This window comes from Hemiscyllium ocellatum, chromosome 21, assembly GCF_020745735.1.
Source record: "Hemiscyllium ocellatum isolate sHemOce1 chromosome 21, sHemOce1.pat.X.cur, whole genome shotgun sequence".
Classification (NCBI taxonomy): Eukaryota; Metazoa; Chordata; class Chondrichthyes; order Orectolobiformes; family Hemiscylliidae; genus Hemiscyllium; species Hemiscyllium ocellatum.
Window position 1 is genome coordinate 59,340,274 of NC_083421.1, and position 24,665 is coordinate 59,364,938.

At 43.2% G+C, this 24,665-nt stretch overlaps 1 protein-coding gene across 1 annotated transcript in view; it reads left to right on the forward strand.

The window, feature by feature from the left end:
* The window catches only part of gpsm1b (G protein signaling modulator 1b), a 257,312-nt gene that overhangs the window by 93,060 nt on the left and 139,587 nt on the right, over positions 1-24,665 (forward strand). The window contains exons 5-6 of the mRNA XM_060841548.1: positions 4,425-4,567; positions 18,971-19,094. Of these exons, the coding sequence (XP_060697531.1) occupies positions 4,425-4,567; positions 18,971-19,094 (267 nt within the window). The remainder of the gene's footprint in view (positions 1-4,424; positions 4,568-18,970; positions 19,095-24,665) is intronic.

The following is a 24,665-nucleotide window of genomic DNA, read 5'->3' on the forward strand; positions in this document are numbered from 1 at the left end:
AATGATATCAGAGTCGATATTGCCCAGAGATTTTCCAGTGTTTAGTCTCAATCTTTTGAGTTTATATGAATAATTGCACCCTCATGAATCAGTTACCAGATCACTGGAAATCTGCCATCATGCAGACACTTGAGAGTTGTTGGTGACAAGGAACAATTGAGTTCTTTCCTGCAATTAGCTTCAGTGTGGTATCATTGATTGTAGAACATAGAACAGTACAGCACAGTGAAGGCCCTTTTGCCCTCGATGTTGTGTCGACCTTTTATCCTATTCTAAGATCAAACTAACCTACAGACCCTTCATTAAACAAAATGCTCAGTTTCTTTCACGACCTGTATGTTAAATGATTCACCATTAACTTATCTGTTTGATCACAGTGCTGAGACCTGAGTCTCTTCGGCATTTGAAAGAGGGGTATTGATCGTTCAAATGAATGCTGTGAATGCTGTTCTATTTTAAATGCTATAATTACTTGCGATTATATAATGCTTTGGCTAAGTGCTTCAGATGAAGTTGGATGACAGGAAAGATCTAAAATGGAGGTGTGACATGATAGCTTTGTTAAAATGATTTTTAAAAATGATTTCTCAAATGAAATGGAAGAGTGCAGGGAGGGACTGAGGAATGTTTTCAAGGCTCTGATACCGATCGTAAGGCACTGGGCCATGGTGTCAACTGTACTTGCTTAAACATTTCAGAAGTTGGAATATTTATCAACCACAAATGCTTGACCTTCAGCGAATTTAAGTGCACCCAATGTTATGGGTTGTGTGCTTATCAGTAATTTATCATTAACAGTTGATAGTAAATAACATTTATTCAATTGCTGTCAATGACCCATCATGTAATGGCTCTGACAGAGTCCATGTTCAAGTTGCATTAATTCCACTCAATCTGATGATGTCTCCCTGTCTATGGGTGGAGGTACTGTTGGCTTACGCACAGACGTGATATACCTAGCTCCTGATGGTTGTAATTATATCTCTGTAGTCCGTAATAATTGTACCTATTGCTGTCATGCAATAAGCCATACATTTATGGAATCAGCAAATCTCCACAGTGTGGAAGGAAGCTATTTGGTCCATCGGGTCCACAGTGGTCCTTCGAAGGGTATCACACCCATACTGTGGCCATGGCTTCTCCACCTCACCTGCACATCCCTGGACATGATGGGCAATTTGCCATGGCCAATCTAAGTAACTTGCACATCTTTGGACTGTGGGAGGAAACCCAAGGACCTGGAGGAAACCCACGCAGACATTGGAAGAATGTGCAAACTCAACACATACAGTCACCTGAGGTTGGAATCAAACCCAGGACCTAGTGCTGTGAGGGAGTAGTGCTGAATCACCATGCCTTACATAACATTGTTATGTAAGATAAGTGCTCCTTCTTGTAAAGATCCTATAGTGTCTGTTCTCTACCACTGGTTATAACAGAGGCCTTTAGATTCAACACCAAAAAGAGAATGCTGAAAATGTGTTGCTGAAAAAGCGCAGCAGGTCAGGCAGCATCCAGGGAACAGGAGATTCAACGTTTCGGGCATAAGCCCTTCTTCAGGAATGCTTTTGCCCGAAACGTCAAATCTCCTGTTCCCTGGATGCTATCTGACCTGCTGCGCGTTTTCAGCAACACATTTTCAGCTCTGATCTCCAGCATCTGCAGACCTCACTTTCTCCACCAAAAAGGGGATGTTTGACACCAACCAACTCCAATTACAACCTACCATTTATTGACAACCAGAAGGTCCCCCATGTGCATTGCTGAGATCTGAAAATCAATAATTATCTGTGATCATTATTATGAAGTAGAATGGATGAAAGAAAAAAAAAACTAATCCAAACAGTAGAATTGTACAATTGGGTTCTCAGTTGGTTGAGCTGATGCCCCTCCGGTGTTTCGACCTTCACCAAAACTAGCCGTTTTCCTCTATGTTGCCCCTATGACATTACTTACCATAATCTCTGCCTCAGCTCAGCTGTTGTTAAATCCACCTTTGCTGGCTTTGTTATTTCTAGATTTGATTATTCCAGTACTCATTTGGCCTTCCTCCCACCTTGCACCATTTTATTTAATTGAAGATAATTTAATGTCCTATAGCCCATGTCCTGATGTAGAACAAGTACTGTGTTTCACTGTGCTGGCTGATCTACATTGGCTGTAGATCATCAGTGTCCTGATTTGAAGATTCTTAGCCTTGTTCTCCAATCTCTGTGGTGTTGATGCTCCCTATATCCAGTGCTGTCAAAGTTCTATGGTCCTCTCAATCGGGCCTGCTTTGTATCTTGGCTTTTCAATGCAGCAATTGTGCCTTCCATAACCTATACCCTAAAGCCTGCAATGTCCCTTCTGCCTCACTGTCTGTCCTTGTCCCTCTTGTGTATCCACCTAGTCTACCTGACATTTAGTATGAGTTCTTGCATAGTTTGGTGTTAAAATGTGTTTGATAACATCCTGTGAGGTGATTTTGGATGGTTGTATTGCATTAAAGGTTATCAGTGTAAACTGTTGAATCATTCAAGTTCTGACAGTGTGACTACCATGCCTTTGGATTTCAGACTGCGTATTGTGTATTTCTTGCAATTTCTATTTTAATTTCACAATCATATGGATTATGTTTTTGTTTCTCTTCTGCTTTCTGCACAATTGGACTATTTGGTAACTCATTAAGTCTCAGTTTTACCTTTGAGTTTATCTCTGAGGGGATACCATTTGTTGAAGTAACTTGAAAAGAAGTGACGGTGTTGACTTGTACAAAATAATTGTCTTTCACATCAACAATAATTTCTTAATGATGCATTTGTAAGCAGGTCATGATATGCCGAGAACTTTTGTACTGTATTTGCTTTGTGTTGCTCAGCAGAGTGAATTATTTGATAACAGAAACTTCTCATTAAAATCACTCGAGAGTCTTGTCGCTGTCAAGTCCTACAAGGGAACGGTGAAATGATTCTATTGCAGTGTTCTGCATGGTTGAGAATATTTGAGCTTTTATTAAAATTAAAATAAATGTATAACTGAATATTAGAGTCAGAGAATTTCTACAGTGTCAAAGCAGGCCATTCGGCCCATTAAGTCCACACTGACCATCCAAAAGAGCATCCCATCTGAAACCTAATCCCCTAATCTATCCCTATAACCCTGCATTTTCCATGGTTAACTCACCTAGCCTGAACATCCCTGAACATCATGAGCAATTTGGCATGGCCAATCCACTCTACCCTGCTCATCTTTGCACTGTGAAGGAAACTAGAACACCTGGAGGAAACCCACGCAGACACGGGAAGAACATGCAAACTCCACACAGACAGTCACCCAAGGGTGGAATCAAACCTGGGTCCCTGGCGCTGTGAGGCAGCAGTGCTGGCTATTGAGCCACCATATTGATCTGCAGGGGCTCCTTTTGTCATTAACCTAGTTGAAACTGTGTTGTTCTTAAATGAATATTTTGCTGATTAATTTCCACTAACTTTATGGGTGTGTAAGAATGCAATGGGGAAGTTGCCAATTGCAGTATAGCTTTACGTTAACAACCCATGTGGAACATGGGTTGCATTGATCACAAAGTCAAGACTGATGACCACAAATATAACCATTTAAGTGGCCCACCTCACCTCCCAAAGCTATGAATTGGAAAGGAAAGATCATGAGGTTACTGGAAACGTGGGCTTAAACAAAGTTCTGGAAATACTCAGTTAGAAAGAGTGTGGACTTGATAATGTTTTCGTTAGAAATAGCTGAACTCTATATCTCATGTTCAACTTGGAATTCAAATAATAACAAATGTTCATTTTCTTTTACCAGTAACTTTTGGCGTTGATTTCACTTTAGCCACTTAAAAACTCACCTTCTGATGCTTAATTTCTGTGACCCTCACCCTCTTTGGCCCATGACGATTGTCTTTTTTTGTCATTGAAATCATTCTTGTCTTCCACCCTATCTTAACCTATTTGATTGTACCCTTTTCTACTCCTCTCCCAGTCTTTCAACCCCTGAGAACCTGTTGCATTGCTAAGTTTTTTCTAGTTTTGACGCAACACATGGATCTAACATGTTGACTTGGTTTCTCTCACCTCAGCTGGTGTTTACCCATGGCGTATGTCTGGCTCTTTTGTTTTGTTTATATTGCTGTGAATTGGGTTCCCCTCCCTGTGCTGCTTGTGATAAGCATTAGATTGAATGGCATTGAATTTCGTTCTTGAGTTCCTTGTGTTTATTACTTGATTTCTTGATTTGAAATAAAAACAGGAAAGCCAGTAACACCGTGTCAAACGTAACTGATGTTGCTTTTCCTGCCCTCCCACACCTAACACCACAGCTGCACACCAGTGAAATTACCTTTCCTTTCATGAATTGTTTTTGGCAAAATTATTCATTGTAATTTTTCCATTGCATAACACACCACATTCCTCTCTCCCATCCAGGTTGGTGAAGCGCGAGCACAGTACAACATTGGGAATGTTTTCCACGCCAAAGGGAAACAGTTGTCCTGGCTCAGGGCCCATGACTCTGGGGACTTGCCTGCTGAAGTAAAGGAAACTTTAGAGAAGGCCACCGAATACTACGAGTGAGTAAAGCAACATCTGCACCTCCAACATACAAATTAAAAATTCAAGGAAGAAGAAAAGGCAGTTAAAACAGATGTTCAAGATGTGTTCTGGTGACCCACGAAGAGCATGAAATACAACATGTTTCCTGCTCACAGTCCAGAATCAAGGAGGAGATCATTGTGCTTACTTTTCTATTAAGGCTTTCTGACCCTAGAAAAGTAACACAATATCTGCATGAACTCCAGACCACTTTGCAAAACTAACACAAATCGTCTGCCCCAAATGCAATAGCTAGAACCCACAAACATGATTGCCTGAACTTCACTGTTTTGTGAATCCAAATATTTGTACCATAAGACAAAAAATATTGGAGCAAAATTAGGCCATTCAGCCAATGGAGTCTGCTCCCCCATCTGATCATGGCTGATCTGTTTCTCAGCCCAATTGTCCTGCCTTCTCACAACCTTTTGATCCCCTCACGAATCAAGAACCTGTCTATCTCTGTCTTAAATACGCTCAATGACTTGGCCTCCACAGCACTCTGTGGCCAAGTTCCACAGATTAGCCACCCACTGGCTGAAGAAATTCCTCCACATCTCCATTCTAAAGGGTCATCCCTTCACTCTGAAGTCATGCCACATGAGAGGCTCCTGAATAATTTAAGAGCACGTGGTTTTAGGGGTAAAGTATTGACATGGATAGATGAATGGTGGGCTGGCAGAAGACAGAGTAGAGATAAAGGGAACTTTTTCTAGATGGCAGCCAGTGACTAATGGAGTTCTGCAGGGGTCTGTGTTGCGACCACAATCATTCATGCTTTTCATTGATCAACTGGACAAAGGGACTGAGAGCATTTTTGCTTAGTTTGGAGATGACATAAAGATAAGGAAGGGACAGGATGTATTGAGGAAGCAAGGAGGCTGCAGAAAAACTTGGACAGACTAGGAGATTGGGTTTAGAAGTGGAATGGAAGACAGTGTGGGAAATGCACTTTAGTAGGAAGAATAGAGTTGTAGACTTTTTAAACAGGGATAGGCTTTGGAAATCTAACTCTCAAAGGGACTTGGGAGTCGCAGTTCAGGATTCACTGAAGGTCAACATTCAGGTTCAGTTGGCAATGCCTTCTGGAAATCCACATAGATCATGTCCATGGCTGTCCTTTGTCTAATGTAGTCGTTACCACAAAGAACTCAGGCATGATCTCCCCTTGACAAAGCCATGCTGACTTGGCCCAATCTGAGCATGTGCATCAGGTATTATACAATCTCATCCTTAATGGATGCTAAAATCTTACTAACAACTGGAGTCAGGCTAACCAACCTCACCACCCCCCTCCCCCACCCTCATAATTTACTTTCTTCTGCCTTCCTCCCTTTTAAACAGGGGTGTTACAGGATCCATTTTCAGTCCTCTGGGACACTCCCTGACTCCAATGATTCCTGAAAGATCACCAGTGCTTCTGCAAGGTTTCTCTGCATCTACTGTGTCCAGGCCTGTTGTGATTTCACAAATATCTGTCCAAGCCGTGGTCTTCAAGCCAAGGAAAGTGGTCCCAGTTTATTCAGTTTGTCCTCATAATGGAGGTTTCTTATCCCTGGAACCACTACTGCATTCTCTCCAATGTGTTGACATTCTTTCTGAAGTGTGGCACCAAATATTGTGCACAATACTCAGTTGTGGTGTAACTGGTGTCTGATAAAATTTCAGTCTAACTTTTTTACTCTTGTACTTTAAAGCCCTGGTAAGTGAAACTTAAAATAGTCTAGTTTTGAAATTGTTCTGTCTATCTGTCATGCCACCTTTACTGATTATGCACATATGCAGCCAGGTGTCTCTGTTCCTTCATCCCCTTTAGAATAGCACCTTTTCATTGTCTCATGTCTCTTCATGTTCTTTGTACCAAATGTATTGCTTCAAACTTCTCTGCATTACAGTTTATCTGCCAACTGTCTGCTCTCTGCCTTTTGGAATTCAGCACTCCTCTCCACATGGTTTACAATGCTCCCAAGTTTTTGTGTTGTCCTCAAAACGTGAAATTGTCTCTTGCACACCAAGATGTAGATTAAGCAAGGCAATGATCCCAATATTAACATCTGGAGAACTCCACTTCAAAGCTTCCCCTAGCATGAAAAATATGCATTAACCATTATTATCTTTGCAATTACTCATCCAGTTCTGTGCACATGTTGTTGCTGACTCTTTTACTCCATGAAGCACACATCATCAGCATTGCCCTCATCAACCCTCTATGTCAACTGTCCCAAAAATAATTTCCAAGTTATTCAGACTTTCACTAAATCAATCTATGCTAATTCTTACTAAGTAACCCACATTTTTCCATGCAACTATTAATTCCACCTTGAATAATAACTGGATGACACAGTGGCTCAGTGGTTAGCACTGTTGCCTCTCAGTGCCTAGGACCTGGATTTGACTTCACCCTTTGGTGACTGTGTGGAGTTTGCACATCCTCCCTGTGTCTGCGTGGGTTTCCTCCAGGTGCTCTAGTTTCCTCCCACAGTCCAAAAGATGTGCAGGTTAGGTGGATTGACTATGCTAAATTGCCCTATAGTGTTCAGGGATGTGCAGGTTAGGTGGGTTAGCCATGGGAAATGCAGTGTTACAGGGATAGGATAGGGGATGGACCTGGATGGGATCCTCTTCAGATGGTCGGTGTGTATCTGATGGGCTGAATAGCCTGCTTCCATGCCGTAGAGATTCTGTGGAATATTTCTGGCAGTTTCCCCATGACTGAAGTTGAACTGGCCTGTAAATGCTGGGCTTATCATTACAACATTTTTTGGAACAAGGCCATGTTTGCAAATCAGCAATCCTCTGGGGGTACCACTGAATACAGAGAAATTTGAAAGATTATGGCACATGCCTCTGAAGCTTCCCCTCTCACTTCCTTCGATATTCTTGGTGCATCTCCTCTTATTAACTTTAAGTGGATGGTTTATCCAATGCCACCTCCTTATCAATTTTAAATCCTTCTCGTGATCGTTTCCACGTCTCTCAACGTGACCTGAGCACCATCTGTCTCATAGGAAAAGATAGGTACAAAGTACTTATTAAATACATCAGTCATGCCTCTTGTCTCTATGTCCCTAATCGGACATAGTCACCTTTTTACTGTTTCATTTCTTTAGAACACTTTGGCATTTCTCTTTTCTCATAATCCCTATTTGCTTCTCTGTATCTTTTCAACCCCTATGCTGAACCTTCTGTCTTCTCAATTGCTTCTCAATGTGTTTACCAACTGATACAGGCCATAACTGTACTTTCTTTTCTCTAATTTGTGCACCATCGCCTTTGTCGTCTAGGGATCTCTGGACTTGTTTGTCCTACCTTTTCCTTTTCTGGGAATATATCTCATCTGTCTCTGAAACATCTCTGTAATTTCCTTGCAGATTTGTTCCTTTATACCTCACCACCAGTTGGTGATGTACAGATTAACTGGACAATGTTGGACTAGCTGCACCCTTGTTCCTTCGTTCTAGCCAGATTGATTCTGTTCTCAAACCCTCTGAAACATCTTTGTCCAGTGCTGTAATATTCTCCTTAAGCAATACTGCCAGGCCTTAATTTTACCCTTTCAGATATTTTCTAAATATTTTGTAACCAGGAATGTTTATCACCTAACCCTGCCCTACCTTGAGCCAGGTCTCTGTCATCACCAATGTATCATAATCTCACATGTCAATCTGTGCCTATAACTCCTCAGATTTATTAACCAGACTCTGTGCTTTTGCTTACATGCACAGTGACCCTAGTTAAAAGTTAATTCCTTTCTCCTTTACTCTGTCTTCAACTAATACCTTTCTATTCTCCAGAACTAGTACTTTATTTTTAAATTCTTTCATGGGTTGTGGGCATTGCTGGCCAGGCTAGCATTTATTGCCCATCCCTAATTGCCCAGAGGGCAGTTAAGAGTCAGCCACATTGCTGTGGGTCTGGAGTCACATGTAGGCCAGACCAGGGAAGGATGGCAGTTTCCCTCTCTAAAAGACAATAGTGAACCAGATGGGTTTTTTTTCCTAGTAATCAACAACAGTTTCATAGTTATCATTATACTTTTAATTCAAGATTTGTTGAATTCAGAATCTGGAATGAACCTGGGACTCCAGATTACCTAAATCCAGATTAATAGTCTAACGATAATACAATTAGGCAGTTACCTGCCCATTATTCGTCTCAAAGCATTTTGTGAGCCCTGGTATTACTCGTTAATTTTCTCTCTTGATTGTCACACTCCTGCTGAGTTAGTTTTAAGTCCTCCCAACAGCACGAGCAAGGTGCATCAACAGGAAACTCCATCCCAGTTCAGTCCAGGTACAAGCTGTCCAGCTTGTACAGATGCCACCTTCCCAAAGCCAGTCCCTGTATGCCAGAAATCTAAACCCCTCCCACCCGCACCATCTTTGCACCAACATTGACATACCTTATCCTTCTATTTCTATAATCACTTGCATGTGGTACTGGGAGTAAACCAGAGATCACTACATTCAAGATCCTGCTAGCTCATTTCCAACCACCTGCTGAAACTCCAATTGCTAGATCATATTCCTAGACTTGCCTACTTTGTAATTACCAAAGTAGACCCCAACCTCTGGCTGTTCTCCCTCAGAAAACTGTTCTGGAGTTGTGGTGTGATGTCCTAGACTCTGGCATCAGAGAGGCAACATGCCCACCCTAGATAACATTGCCAACCAGAGAAATGTATGTCTGTTACCCTACCTTTCACTCTCCTTCCTTCTCTGCTGTACAGGAGTGCACAGTGGCTCAATGGTTAGCACTGCTGCCTCACAGTGGCATGAACCTGGGTTTAGTTCTATCCTCTGGTGACTGTGCAAACTCTACACATTCTCTCCATGTCTGCCTGGATTTCCTCTGGGTGCTCTGGTTTCCTCCCACAGCCCAAAAGTGTGCAGTTTAGGTGGATTAGCCATGTTAAATTACCCATCGTGTCCAGGTTAGGTAGGTTAGCCATTGGAAATGCAGAGTCACAGGGATAGGATGTGGGGTTGGGTGTGGTGTGATGCTCTTTGGACGTTTGGTGCAGAATTGATGGGCCGAATGACGTGCTTCCACACTGTAGGGATTCTATGATTTCTGTTACAGTTGGGTCACCTGTGATACCCTGGGCTTGGAATTTGCTGCATTATTCTAAGGAGCCCTTGCCGCCTTCACCATCCATGCATTCCCTGACCCATCTCTCTTGGACATTCCAGCTGTGACCCATTCCCGAAGTGCCTGTTTGTCTCTAACTTGTGCTGTAACCACCCTTGTTTCTGAACACACTAAACATGTGGTCCCCTGCCTCTCAGATGCACCCCACTGACTCCAGCCAACACTCCAACTCCAAAACCCAGATCTCAACCTTGTGCAGTTGATGACTGTTGCTGTAGGTGGGTTCCCTACTTCAGTGCAGTGTTCGCCTCTCCCCACTATCCACAGCATGGACATTGCACATGGCTGAGATGCCCTGCCATACTTTACTTTAACTTTGCCTACACTGATTTCAAGTGATTTTAACCTTACTCTATTCTTTACTGTAACACTAGTGAAAATTAGAGATGTCCCAGCTTCACTTTAGAGTAACCCTCTACAATATTAAAAAAAAACCCAAAGAACTGCAGATGCTGGAAATCAGAAGTAAAAACAGGAATTGCTGGCAAAACGTAGCAAATCTGGTTGCATCTAGGGAGAGAACGCAGAGATAATGTTTCGGGTTCAGTGAGCCTCCTTCAGAATGTTCTCAAAGTTCTGCCTTGACAGAAGCAAATTTTCTTTCCTTAGCCTGTCCATCATCTATGTAACTCAAGACCCCTAGCAATGTGGCAGATCTTTACCCGTCCTCATTCATGTCTCACAAGCTGTCCAGATGGACCAAGCCACTGCGCTTGCCCTGGATTAAGAAGGCAGCTCACAACCATCTATTTACAATAATGCCAACAGAGAGCGCATTCGGGGATAGTCAAGAAATACTGGTGTAGAAAGTGACACCCACATCCTGCGAATTGAGAACATTCAAGTTTCTAGTTTTATAGTTTGTTTTCAGTAGCCAGTCTGCTTCGTCAGATCATAGATCAAAGCAGCTTAAGTCTAAAGAACTTGCACTGAAGACAACATTTGTGTTTTTTTAAAATATAAACCAAGGGCATTGGGTTCACCAAAGTATGTTGGAATCATCCTTGAAATATGCAGCGCGTACCGAATGCCTTTCCATTGAAGTCATAAACGTGAGCTTAAATTAAATTGATCAGGTGCTGCATACACATTGTAAGCTTGACCTTCTCCAAACCTCTGCTGTTTATAATCACCCAAGTCCCATTCTCCTGGAACTCTTTGATTTCCACTTTAAGCATTACCTTGATTTTAATGTTCTCGTTCTTATTTTCAAGTCCTCCCATCACCTTGTGAGCCCCATCCCACTTTGTAAGCTTGCCTGAGATCTTCGCACTGCAATTCTGGCCTCTTCCACCATCCCCATTTTAGTGATTCCAACCAATGGTGGTTGTGTCCGTTTGGTCCCAAAATTTGGAAGACTTTCCCCAAATCTCTCCACTATGTACCTATTTTTTTTTCCATTTTGTACGCCCCATAATCTTTGTCTGTTCTAACGAGCACAGAACTGCTTTGCTCTTTTAGAATCTCTACAGTGCAATTCGGCCTATCAAATCACCTTCCAGAGAGCATATGACCCCTATCCCTGTAACCCTGAATTTTCCATGGCTGATCCACCTAATCTGCTCACCCCTGGACACGAAGGGCAATTTAGAATAACTAATCCACCTAACCTTCATACCTTTGGATGGTGGGAGGAAACCGGAGCACCTGGAGGAAAACTGTGCAGACAAGGGAGAACATGTAAGTTCCACATCGTCAGTCACCCGAGGCTAGAACTGAACTTGGGTCACTAGAGCTATGAGTCAGCAGTGCTAACCACAGTGCCAGCCTGAAATCTGCTTCTGTGCTTTGTTGAGTTTTGTTTGATAGCCCTTCTGTGAAGGGCACTGGGATGTCTGTGTTAATGAAGACAGAATATAAATGCAAGCTGATTTTGTAATGGATTCTGTTTTAAAGTAGAGGTCAACTAGGGGATATCAGACTACAAAGCAATGACCTTCACTAAATGAGAGCATTTCAGATCATTCTGAGAGAAAATTGTGCACCTACATATTAAAAACATTTTTGTAGTTAAGTGCATTGAGGGATGCACTTATATTGGGTTCCTGGACCCAATATACCGACCACTGCAGCGGACAGCTGGAACTGACAACCAGAAGTGGCAGATTCAAACCACTACAAATGCCGGAGGAAAGATCACAGAAGCACTTCACAGGAGGCTCCCAAGCGCTGAGGATGTCACCTAGACAGGGGATGAAACATCTGCAACACAAATTCCCAGCTCGGCGAACACAACTACAACAACGAGCACTTGAACTACAAATCTTTTCACAAACTTTAAACTTGAATGCTGTTTTCTCTCCCGAGTCACCTAGACTCTTTCCGTGTCACCTTCATAAACTTTGTTCTGCAGTAGTTTTGACTCTTGCTGCTGTTCATATTCATAAAAATAGTGACCTCCAAGTTGCTGAGTATCAATTCCCTCTCAGACGAAGATGTGAAATTTATTCACCATTTTGGAATTTTTTCTTGTGTTTTGCTTTCTGTCATGGTTTGTTGAAAGTGATGACTCCTGGATTGATTTCTCTGGAAGCCAATTTTTTTTCCTCAAGATTGCCAGGCTTAATTTTCTTTGGATTTGCGTGTTCCATTATAGCAGCAGTTCTCTTTTTAATGAGATTTCGATCTTTTTCCACAAGACTGATATTGTGTTTTGAAATTCAGCATCATTTCTCTGCACTTGTCAAACAGTATTATGGCATCCTCAGAAAATGCCAATATGTTTTGCACTCCCTTCCCCAACTTGCTTCTCTGCTTGCCTTCCCTTTATCGGTGGTGCCCCATGACATTCTTCAAAATAAGACTTGAGTATTCACCAACGCTTGTAATTATTAGCGTGTAATCCCAATTTATATCTCCTTTTCCTGGTCATTTAACACCTTTGGTTTCTCACAAATTGGAGAAGATTTTGATGCAGTTCCAAATACCCCCCTATGATATTGTCATTTGGCAATTCTAACAATAGTGTCTTTGCTGCCAAAGAGTAGGAGGGAAGTATTTGCTGCCAAGTGTAGCCCAAAATTAGCCTGTTTATCACTTCTTCCTAGAATGTCCTCCATCGCATAGTGCACTTAATTTGTACAAACTAGAAGCAGAAATTGGCCATTCAACCCATTGGGCCCACTCTGCCATTCAGTGAACTCATGATTGAACTCTGTGTTGCAAGCTGAACATTCCCATCTGTTCCTAATTGCCTTTTTATTCCCTTGGCAACAAAAATCCACATAGTTGCCCCTTAAACAATAAGTATTCAATATCCGTGCCTCCACGGCCTTCCTTACTTGCACACCCCTCCGAGGGATTGAGCAGTTGATGAAACAGTCTGTGGAAAAACAACCAACCTTCACACTTTGAGGTCATCAATCTGGCTTGGAAAAATATTTGCTTCACAGTATCAATGCCTCCTGAATATCATTAGTGCAAATGCTGAATCATCATCAGATTTTTATTGTTTTGGCAAGAATGCCACCTTCTTCACTCATGTTCTAATAGAGACAGGATTCAAATTGTACATCCTTTGCCTCTACTAAGAACTCAGCCTCTTCATCCAGACTAATGAGGATCTCACTGAAGATTATTTAACCCTTCCCAGCACCTGCAGTCATTTGTTATTCCCAATTTAATTTGTTGTCCCCAGTTTTACAGGTCATATTCTCAGTTTTCCCGTAGACCTTTGTTCAATCATCTTTCTGTTTGAACACTGTAATTCTAATTTACGCACAACGTTTTGTTATGTTTGATTTTACAACATGCTGACTAATGTGTGTACAATGAATGCTACACAGGAATGAATTACAGCCCTTGCAATATATGTAAAGGTAATACTGAAATTAGAGTTTCATTCTGGGGTCAGTTGCAGCTATTCCCCTTCTGCTTATTTCATTCCTTATTTAATCAGCTGGACTTATAATGTTCTGAATTTCATTTTGTCCTTTGCTCTCTTGAGTCTTGCTGTTCTGGGACTTCTTACCTCCTCCCTTTTATCCTTCCACATTCTGAATGTTTTTTAATGCCCAAGACATGGCGCCACGTAGTCATTACTACTTGATTTCTCTGGACTTCTCTCTAATTCTTCCAACCCTTATGCTATGTCTTGGCCCTTTTCATTGAAAAACACATGGGTTCCCACATGCTGTCCCATAGTAGTCAGTCATCAGAAATAGGCAAACGTGAGGACTGTAGATGCTGGAAACCAGAGTTTAGATCAGAGGTGCTGGAAAAGCACAGCAGGTCAGGCAGCATCCGAGGAGCAGGAACACCAACGTTTCGGGCAAAAGCCCTTCATCAGGAATAGAGGCAGGGAGTCTCCAGGGTGGAGAGATAAATGGGCGGGGGGTTGGGCTGGGGAGAAGGTAGCAAAGACTACAGAATTCTCAGAAGTAACCAATCAGCATTAAGTCTAACAATGCACATGACCAGAGCTGCATGACTTCAACTGAAAGAAAAAGCGTTCATGGAGGTGTGTAGAAAAGAGAACATTTGGATGTTGTATAGAAAGTTATGAGGCTTGCCAGTTATCGTTTTTGGGGGTAAAAAGTGAGGTCTGCAGATGCTGGAGATCACAGCTGAAAATGTGTTGCTGGTTAAAGCACAGCAGGTCAGGCAGCATCCAAGGAATAGGAAATTCGACGTTTCGGGCATAAGCCCTTCATCGTTTTTGGGGGAGCTGACACAAGACTTTTTTTTTTGAGTTTGTGTTCTCAAAGTTGATTTTGTTACTGAAGGCTGGAGATATGTGTATGGTTATTTTTATAAACAACTTGCACCAATATGTTTTAAGATGACCACAAAGTCAAGTTTGGAGACAACAGAAGTATTGCTGTTTTCTGGGTTATGTGTCTTTTACATATTTCTTGTTACCTTCTCTCTCCTTTTTCTTTCTCTCCTTATTTTTCCTTCTACCTTTGCTTTCTTCCTGTTCCATCCCTATCTTCACTTGGACCCATACAACCAAACATGCTGACCAACCTTTAGAATCAGTCTGGACCATCATTGTTGGCCAATCCAACAAAACCTCTCCAATGATCTTGCTTTGACAACCTCCGTGGCATGTAAATTATGATGGGAGACACATACAGCCAAGATATTCCAGAGGGACAATTTTCTACAGCCTGTTTTGAAATCCACTTTTTGGCAAACATCAAATGATTACTAGTTCTTTACATACTTAAAGGCCTGCGTTGCTTAATTCTGAACTCACTTTGAATGACTAGGTTAGTTCAGACCATCCAGGCTGTTTACTTAGCCAAATTCTATGCATTGCTATTCATGAACTTGAAAGCTGATCATTATAAATATAAGTGGGCTTGGAAACAATTTCTAGACTGTAATCTGTCTGGATTTAAATTATGGTTGTAAACAACATGAACTTTACGTGGAGTTCATTAGCCCCCAAACCTGACGACTAAATGCGTAGTTTTTTTTTAGTGATAAATATAATCTTGTACTTCGCTTGAATGACAAAGTGTTATGCTTCACTGAGGTCTGGAAATCAGATCATGCTATTTCCATGCTATCATCACAAAAGTTGAAGGGTTTTTTTTGTAAAGGAAGTTGAAAAAATTGGGGAATTTCGTTATCTTTAAGACCCAGGTTAACAGAAAGCATGACAAAGTGAGGACTGCAGATGCTGGAGATCAGACATTAAAAATGTGTTGCTGAAAAAGCGCAGCAGGTCAGGCAGCATCCAAGGAACAGGAGTGTTGACGTTTCGGGCGTAAGCTCTTCTTCAGGAATGAGGAGGGTGTGCCAAGCAAGCTAAGATAAAAGGTAGGGAGGAGGGACTTGGGGGAGGGGCGTTGGGAATATGATAGGTGGAAGGAGGTTAAGGGGAAGGTGATAGGCTGGAGAGGGGGTGGGGGTGGAGAGGTCGGGAAGAAGATTGCAGGTCAAGAAGGCGGTGCTGAGTCTGTGGGTTGGGACTGAAAAGGTGGGGGAGGGGAAATGAGAAAGCTGGAGAAATCTGCATTCATCCCTTATGGTTGGAGGGTTCCTAGGCAGAAGATGAGGCACTCATCCTCCAGGCGTCGTGTTCCCATGGTCTGGTGATGGGGGAGGGCAAGGACCTCATGTCCTTGGCAGAGTGGGTGGGGGAGTTAAAGTGTTCAGCCATGGGGCGGTTGGGTTGGTTGTTGCGGGTGTCCCAGAGGTGTTCCCTGAAACGTTCCGCAAGTAGGTGGCCTGTCTCCCCAATGTATAGGAGGCCACATCGGGTGCAGCGGATGCAGTAAATGATGTGTGTGGAGGTGCAGGTGAATTTCTGACGGATATGGAAGGATCTCTTGGGGCCTGGAGGGAAGTAAGGGAGGAGGTGTGGGTGCAAGTTTTGCATTTCTTGCAGTTGCAGGGGAAGGTGCCGGGAGTGGAGGTTGAGGTGGTGTTGTTGGGGGAGGTGTGTGGATCTGATGAGGAATTCGCGGAGGGAGTGGTCTTTCCAGAAGGCGGATAGGGGTGGGGAGAGAAATATATCCTTGGTGGTGGGGTCTGTTTGGAGGTGGCGGAAATGACGAAGGATGATACGATGTATGTGGAGGTTGGTGGGGTGGTAGGTGAGGACCAGTGGGGTTCTGTCCTGGTGGTGATTGGAGGGGCGGAGTTCATTTCTGCATTCCTTGACACAGTCCTGTCCCACTTAGTCCAAGAACTCCCCACCTACGTTCGGGACACCATCCACGCCCTCCACCTCCTCCATGATTTTTGCTTCCCCGGCCCCCAACGCCTTATCTTTACCATGGACATCCAGTCCCTATACACCTCCATCCCCCATAACGAAGGCCTCAAAGCCCTCCGCTTCTTCCTTTCCCTCCAAACCAACCAGTACCCTTCCACTGACACCCTCCTTCGGCTGATTGAACTGGTCCTCACTCTGAACAACTTCTCTTTCCAATCCTCCCACTTCCTCCAAACCAAAGGAGTAGCTATGGGCACCCGCATGGGCCCCAGCTATGCCTGCCTCTTCGTAGGATATGTGGAACAGTCCATCTTCCGCAGCAACACTGGCACCACCCTCCACCTTTTCCTCCACTAAATCAATGACTGTATCGGCGCTACCTCATGCTCCCACGAGGAGGTTGAACAGTTCATCTACTTTACTAACATCTTCCACCCTGACCTCAAATTTACCTGGACCGTCTCAGACTCCTCCCTCCCCTTCCGAGACCTCTCCATTTCTATCTCGGACGACCAACTCAACACAGACGTTTACTATAAACCGAGTGACTCCCACAGCTACATAGATTACACCTCCTCCCACCCTGACCCCTGTAAAAACGCTATCCCATATTCCCAATTCCTTCGCCGCATCTGCTCCCAGGAGGACCAATTCCAATACCGAACAACCCAGATGGCCTCCTTCTCCAAAGACCGCAATTTCCCCTCAGACATGGTTGACAATGCTCTCCACCTCATCTCCTCTGCCCTTGAACTCTGTCCCTCCAATCGCCACCAGGACAGAACCCCACTGGTCCTCACCTACCACTCCACCAAGCTCAACATACATCGTATCATCCTTTGTCATTTCCGCCACCTCCAAACAGACCCCACAACCAAGGATATATTTCCCTCCCCACCCCTATCAGCGTTCCGGAAAGACCACTCCCTCTGTGACTCCCTCATCAGATCCACACCCCCCACCAACCCAAACTCCACTCCCGGCACACCCCCCCCCACACACCAACTTTCCCCTGTAACCGCAAGAAATACAAAATTTGCGCCCACACCTCCCCCCTCACTTCCCTCCAAGGCCCCAAGGGATCCTCCCATATCTGCCACAAATTCACCTGCACCTCCATACACATCATTTACTGCATCCGCTGCACCCGATGTGGCCACCTATACCTTGGGGAGACAGGCTGCCTACTTGCGGAACGTTTCAGAGAACACCTCTGGGACACCCGCACCACCCAACCCTACCACCTCGTGGCTGAACACTTTAACTCCCCGTCCCACTCCGCCAAGGACATGCAGGTCCTTGGCCTCCTCCATCGCCAGACCATGGCAACACGACGCCTGGAGGATGAGCGCCTCATCTTCTGCCTAGGAACCCTCCAACCATAAGGGATGAATGCAGATTTCTCCAGCTTTCTCATTTCCCCTCCCCCCACCTTTTCTCAGTCCCAACCCTCGGACTCAGCCCCGCCTTCTTGACCTGCAATCTTCTTCCCGACCTCTCCGGCCGATCACCCTCACCTTAACCTCCTTCCACCTATCGTATTCCCAAAGCCCCTCCCCCAAGTCCCTCCTCCCTACCTTTTATCTTAGCCTGCTTGGCACACCCTCCTCAATCCTGAAGAAGAGCTTATGCCCGAAACGTCGATTCTCCTGTTCCTTTGATGCTGCCTGACCTGCTGCGCTTTTCCAGCAACACATTTTTAACTAACAGAAAGCATGAACCAAGTTTCTGATGTTTTCCAATCAACTTCTTCAATTATCGTTATACAGCACTGGAGCAGGTGGTACTTGAACACATAGACACAAACACCAGCCTCCCCCCTCCTCCACTTTATAGGTATTTAGACAGAGGCATGAAAAAAAATCATGTCTCTTAGGCAAAGAGGGAAAGAAAAGGAAAGCAAATTACCTTGAGGTTTGCTGAATGATTCTTGTGCTAATGAGAACACAACATCTTAATCTTCATTCTTCAGATACTTACACTTGTCTTACAGAAGCAACTGAATGCATTGTACACACTTAAAAAGATCTTTACCAATTAACTGATACAGCTTACAGCAACTTTAAAGGGGAAATTAACTGGCTTTCTTCAGGCACGACATTTTTTGTGTTTACTGCTGCATAAAAACAGCTTTTCCTCCTCCAGATTCTGATGTTTCCTACCCAAGCCTTCACGCCCCCAAGCTGTTCACCTACCCTGAAGCTAATCACATAGTTTTTGGCAGGCAGAACATTTTTTGTCATCAGTAACTGCTCACTAATCTGCAAAATAAACAGCTGTTTGTTGCTGTCCAAAGCTTCGATTGCCCATGTCCCTTCATTGTAGCTCATTTCAGAAACTTGGCTTAATTTCAGCTTGAACAAGCAGCTCTACAAACAGTGCTTGCAATGAGTATCAGGCTACATGCTTTTAAAAAGGCACCAATCCTTAAACAATCATTGGTTTTTAAATCCGTTCTGTTCCCATACAATAAGTATGGAAAAAAAATGCTGTCTTTTCAAAACACTGAGTTTTTGGCTTGAGTAGGCAGTGTTAGTGATCCTGTTGTTTCTCATTTCAGGATGAACCTTAAAATTGTTCAAGAGTTAGGAGATCGGGCAGCTCAAGGCCGAGCCTATGGTAACCTTGGTAATACACATTACCTTTTAGGGAACTATAACGATGCAATAGCATTTCACAAAGAGGTAAGAATCAGTCTTTGTACATGATTTGAAGTAATGTGGTGTTCTGAAAATGAAAAAGTTCCAAATTATATGTTGCTGTCAGAAAACTTTAAAAGAATGTTTATGAATAAATTAAGACACAAATTCCAAATTCAAGAAAGCATGTCATTAGCACACATGCATTTCAGCTACTTGTGATAAGTTGATTGGAGGACGTGGCCCAGAAGATAGAATTAAATGATAGAAGACAGAAAAAAGTATATTGTATCAGACAGTGAGGTGGAAGAGGACCAATGGTTAGAAGGATCTTAGAACAGGATTCCCAGCAAGCAATCTAGTTTATTATATACTATGTCTGTTCACTCAGCACGCAGAGTCTATTTAAACAGTTACGACAGCAAACAGTCTACAGAATCTATTTCAGTCTTTCTGAACTGCAGCAAATAGAGCTAAATATTGTAATAACAACCATGGATCTCAATTAAAATCAAGGTGTTTGCTCCAGCAAGGAATAGTTTGTCAAGGGTTGTTGCATAATACAAATTGTGTTTAATCAGGTGCAATCTGTAATTGATAGCAAAATAATCCAATCATCTCCATCTGGCCAGGAAGTGTGGTACCACTTTGCAGTTTGTCTTCACAGCAGAATTAATGTTGGGATTAAGAATATGCCATAATTAATAAATGGGTGGTACAGACCAGATGGTTGGGATGCCTGTATGACATATGAGGGCTATGAACTTCTGTTGATATAACATATGGTTAGTGTTGAGTGCTGACAAACAACAGGGGAATCGACACAATCGCATTATTAGCTAGAAGAATCTGATTGCAGGTCGTACCACTTAGAATATTACAGATTAAAGAGATGGGATGGCTGTACACTATTGATTCTCAGTGGTAAGTCTGTCAGTTGCGTGTTCAGAAAGTAAACCAGCTCATAAATATAGACTTTTCATACAACTGGATGATTTTTCTTCTCCCTCATGATCAGAGTAGAAGTAGAAGAAAAAGCTCGAGCATAAATTCAAAACTAAAATACAAGTCTTCTCTCATGTAACACATTTGGCAGTGCTGTGCAGAATTGGGCGTCGGTTCCAAGTGTAAGGAACAATGAGGTTACAGCGGTGATGTCACTGGATTAGTAATCTGGAAATTCAAGATAATGTTCTGAAGACATTGGTTCACATCCCACCATGACATTTGCATTAATTTGAATTTATTATAAATCTGGAACATGGACTTAGTCTCAGCAATGGTGACATGATAAAGATTTTGAATTGTTGTTTTAAAAAAACAATCTGCTTCACTGGTGCTCTTCAAATCTGCCATCATAACCCACTCTCGCCTACATGTGACTCCAGGCCCATAGCAATACGATTGACCTTTGAGTGTCCTCTGCAACTGCCCCAGGAAGCCACTCTGTTCAGTGGTAACCAGTGTCAGCAAAGCTCATATCCCACTGAAGAATAAAGAAAAATAAATGAACTCTTGAATCCAGCTGGCTTGCGGTGGCAAGGTCAGGTGTTGCACTCAAATATGTTTGCTATTGCAAAAAATATTAGAGGACCAATCCCTGATTCCTAATTCAAACTGCTCAGCAATAAGGGTAACATTCGTGACGTGGAGAGGCTACGCTGGTGTCTTGATTTAGCCCAAGTACCTTCTGTAGGGTGTTGATGGAGCAGCTAATGATTAATCATTTCATCTGTTCAGTGGGTGGATAACTATAATCATCATAGAATCCCTCCTATGTAGATACAAGCCATTATGTCCAGCTTATCCACACTGACTCTCCAAAGAGTAACCCACCCAGACCATTCCCCTACCCTACTACTATACATTTCCGAGGAGAAAGTGAGGTCTGCAGATGCTGGAGATCAGAGCTGAAAATGTGTTGCTGGAAAAGCGCAGCAGGTCAGGCAGCATCCGAGGAGCAGGAAATTCGACGTTTCGGGCATCAGCCCTTCATCACATTTCCCCCAACTAATGCATTTAACCTACACGCCCCTGCACACTATGGGCAAGTTAGCATGGTCAATTCACTTCACCTGCACATCTTTGGATTGTGGGAGGAAACCAGAGCACATGGAGGAAACCCACGCAGACTCGAGAATGTGCAAACTCCACACAGACAGTTGCTGAAGGTGGGAATCGAACCTGTGTCCCTGGCGCTGTGAAGCAGTAGTGCTAACCACTGAGCCACTCTGCTGCCAACTCAGAGTCATCGAGTCATAGAGATGTACAGCATGGAAACAGACCCTTCAGTCCAACCTGTCCATGCCGACCAGATATCCCAACCCTATCTAGTCCCACCTGCCAGCACCCGGTCCATATCTCTCCAAACCCTTCCTATTCATATACCCATCCAAATGCCTTTTAAATGTTGCACTTATACCAGCCTCCACCACTTCCTCTGACAGTTCATTCCATACACGTACCACCCTCTGTGTGAAAACGTTGCCCTGTAGGTCTCTTTTATATCTTGCCCCTCTCATCCTAAACCTATGCCCTCTAGTTCTGGACTCCCTGACCCCAGGGAAAAGACTTTGTCTATTTATCCTATCCATTCCCCTCATGATTTTGTAAACTTCTATAAGGTCACCCCTCGGCCTCCGATGCTCCAGGGAAAACAGCCACAGCCTGTTCAGCCTCTCCCTATAGCTCAGATCCTCCAACCCAGGCAACGTCCTTGTAAATCTTTTCTGAACTCTTTCAAGTTTCATAACATCTTTCCGATAGGAAGGAGACCAGAATTGCACGCAATATTCCAACAGTGGCCTAACCCATGTCCTGTACAGCCGCAACATGACCTCCCAACTCCTGTACTCAATACTCTGACCAATAAAAGAAAGCATACCAAACGCCTTCTTCACTATCCTATTTACCTGTGGCTCCACTTTCAAGGAGCTATGAACCTGCACTCCAAGGTCTCTTTGTTCAGCAACACTCCCTGAGACCTTACCATTAAGTGTATAAGCCCTGATAAGGTTTGCTTTCCCAAAATGCAGCACCTCGCATTTATCTGAATTAAACTCCATCTGCCACTCCTCAGCCATTTGGCCCATCTGGTCCAGATCCTCTTGTAACCTGAGGTAACCTTCGCTGTCCACTACACCTCCAATTTTGGTGTCATCTGCAAACTTACTAACTGTACCTCTTATGCTCGCATCCAAATCATTTATGTAAATGACAAAAAGTAGAGGACCCAGCACTGATCCTTGTGGCACTCCACTGGTCACAGACCTTCAGTCTGAAAAACAACCCTCCACCACCACCCTCTGTCTTCTACCTTTGAGCCAGTTCTGTATCCAAATGGCTAGTTCTCCCTGTATTCGTGAGATCTAACCTTGCTAACCAGTCTCCCATGGGGAACCTTGTCAAACGCCTTACTGAAGTCCATTTAGATCACATCTACCGAAAGGAAAGGACTGAATAGGAATAGTCAACACGGCTTTGTGTGTGGGAAATCATGTCTCACAAGCTTGATAGAGTTTTTGAAGTCATTGATAAATAACTGCAAAGGGAACAGAGATACTTTTTCTTTTTACACTGTTCTGGATCAGACCAGACCACTTCAAAATATATGAAGAAGATAGCCTATATCCTAACTTATTTTAAATGTACATGCGAGGTGCTGTGTTCCAGTTGCAATTTGATTAGTCAAATTACTCAACGTTAAGCGAAACACAATTTATTAAAATATTATAATTAATATATAAAAGAAAGAAGAACTTGGAATAACTTAACTTTATTGGAAAGCTTGACAGGATAAATTGCAGTAACTATTATTAATGAACTGTTCCAAACTAGTAACAACCATGCAGATGACACCAAAATTGGAGGTGTAGTGGACAGCGAAGAGGGTTACCTCAGATTAAAACAGGATATGGACCAGATGGGCCAATGGGCTGAGAAGTGGCAGATGGAGTTTAATTCAGATAAATGCGAGGTGCTGCATTTTGGGAAAGAAAATCTTAGCAGGACTTATACACTTAATGGTAAGGTCCTATGAAATGTTGCTGAACAAAGAGACCTTGGAGTGAAGGTTCATAGCTCCTTGAAAGTGGAGACACAGGTAGATAGGATAGTGAAGATGGTGTTTGGTATGCTTTCCTTTATTGGTCAGAGTATTGAGTACAGGAGCAGGGAGGTCATGTTGCGGCGGTACAGGATATTGGTTAGGCAACTGTTGGAATATTGCATGCAGTTCTGGTCTCCTTCCTATCGGAAAGATGTTGTGAAACTTGAAAGGGTTCAGAGAAGATTTACAAGAATGTTGCCAGGGTTGGAGGATTTGAGCTACAGGGAGAGGCTGAACAGGCTGTGGCTGTTTTCCCTGGAGCGTTGGAGGCTAAGGGGTGACCTTATAGAGGTTTACAAAATTGAGGGGCATGAATAGGATAAGTAGGCAAAATCTTTGCCCCGAGGTCAGGGAGTCCAGAACTAGAGGGCATAGTTTAGGGTGAGAGGGGAAAGATATAAAAGAGACCTAAAGGAAACTTTTTCACGCTGAGGGTAGTACGTGTATGGAATGAGCTGCCAGAGGATGTGGTGGAGGCTGGTACAATTGCAACATTTAAGAGGCATCTGGATAGGTATATGAATAGGAAGGGTTTGGAGGGATATGGGCCAGGTGCTGGCAGGTGGGACTAAATAGGGTTGGGATATCTGGTTGGCATGGACAGGTTGGACCGAAGGGTCTGTTTCCATGCTGTATATCTCTATGACTAAATGCACCCTTGGCAAAATGCAAATTCAGAAACAGATTGTCTCACATGCAGTTCTCCAATCTAGGAGGAAAGAACATCAATTCAGAAACAGAACGGAGAGAGAGAAAGTAGCAACCGGGGTGACTGACAGTTTTCAGCTGGGGTTGGAAGACAAACTAAAAATCCTCGGCCTATGACAGCTTGACCACACCCACTCAGGCTGCTTCTATTGTTCTAGCTTTTTAAAAAAGAAACCCAGGGCTACACCAGATGTTTATCTTCTCATAGACTGCTCATCACCAGTCCTCGAATCTCTCTCTGAAATAAATGATGACAAAATGCACAATATAGACTAAGTAAGATTGGAATACTGCCTGGAAGAGTTGAGGGGGGGAGCTGGGGGAGCAAAGTCTATTTGGACTTTTCAAAGGCAATTGTGTGTCTACCTGAAGATGAGCAATTTGCAAATTTATGAGAGAAAACAGGGATGTGGAACTAAATTGGACTGCTCCTTCCAAGGGCTGGCAAATATCAAGATGCAGTGGATGTGCTCATCTGCTGTAAGATTCCGACTTGGTGGAAGATTGGGGAGCTGTGATCTGATCACTAGTTTGGCAGCAGCAATTCTGGTGCCGAAACAGGAGTCATTAGGAGGGTGAATAAAGATAGTTATTTTCTCTGTAATGCAATCAATGAAAACACTTGCTGGTCTTTTGAGTTCTGTTTTAATAATGTGTGCACAGAGTAGACATAAAGTTGACCAGCCTTCCATTTCTGTTCACCATCATCTTATAAAAAGACATCTCTAAACCGCACGCCCAAGTAATATGGGCATTGTGAAGTAAAGTGTGGGTCATTTACAGGCAATCGTAGAACAAAA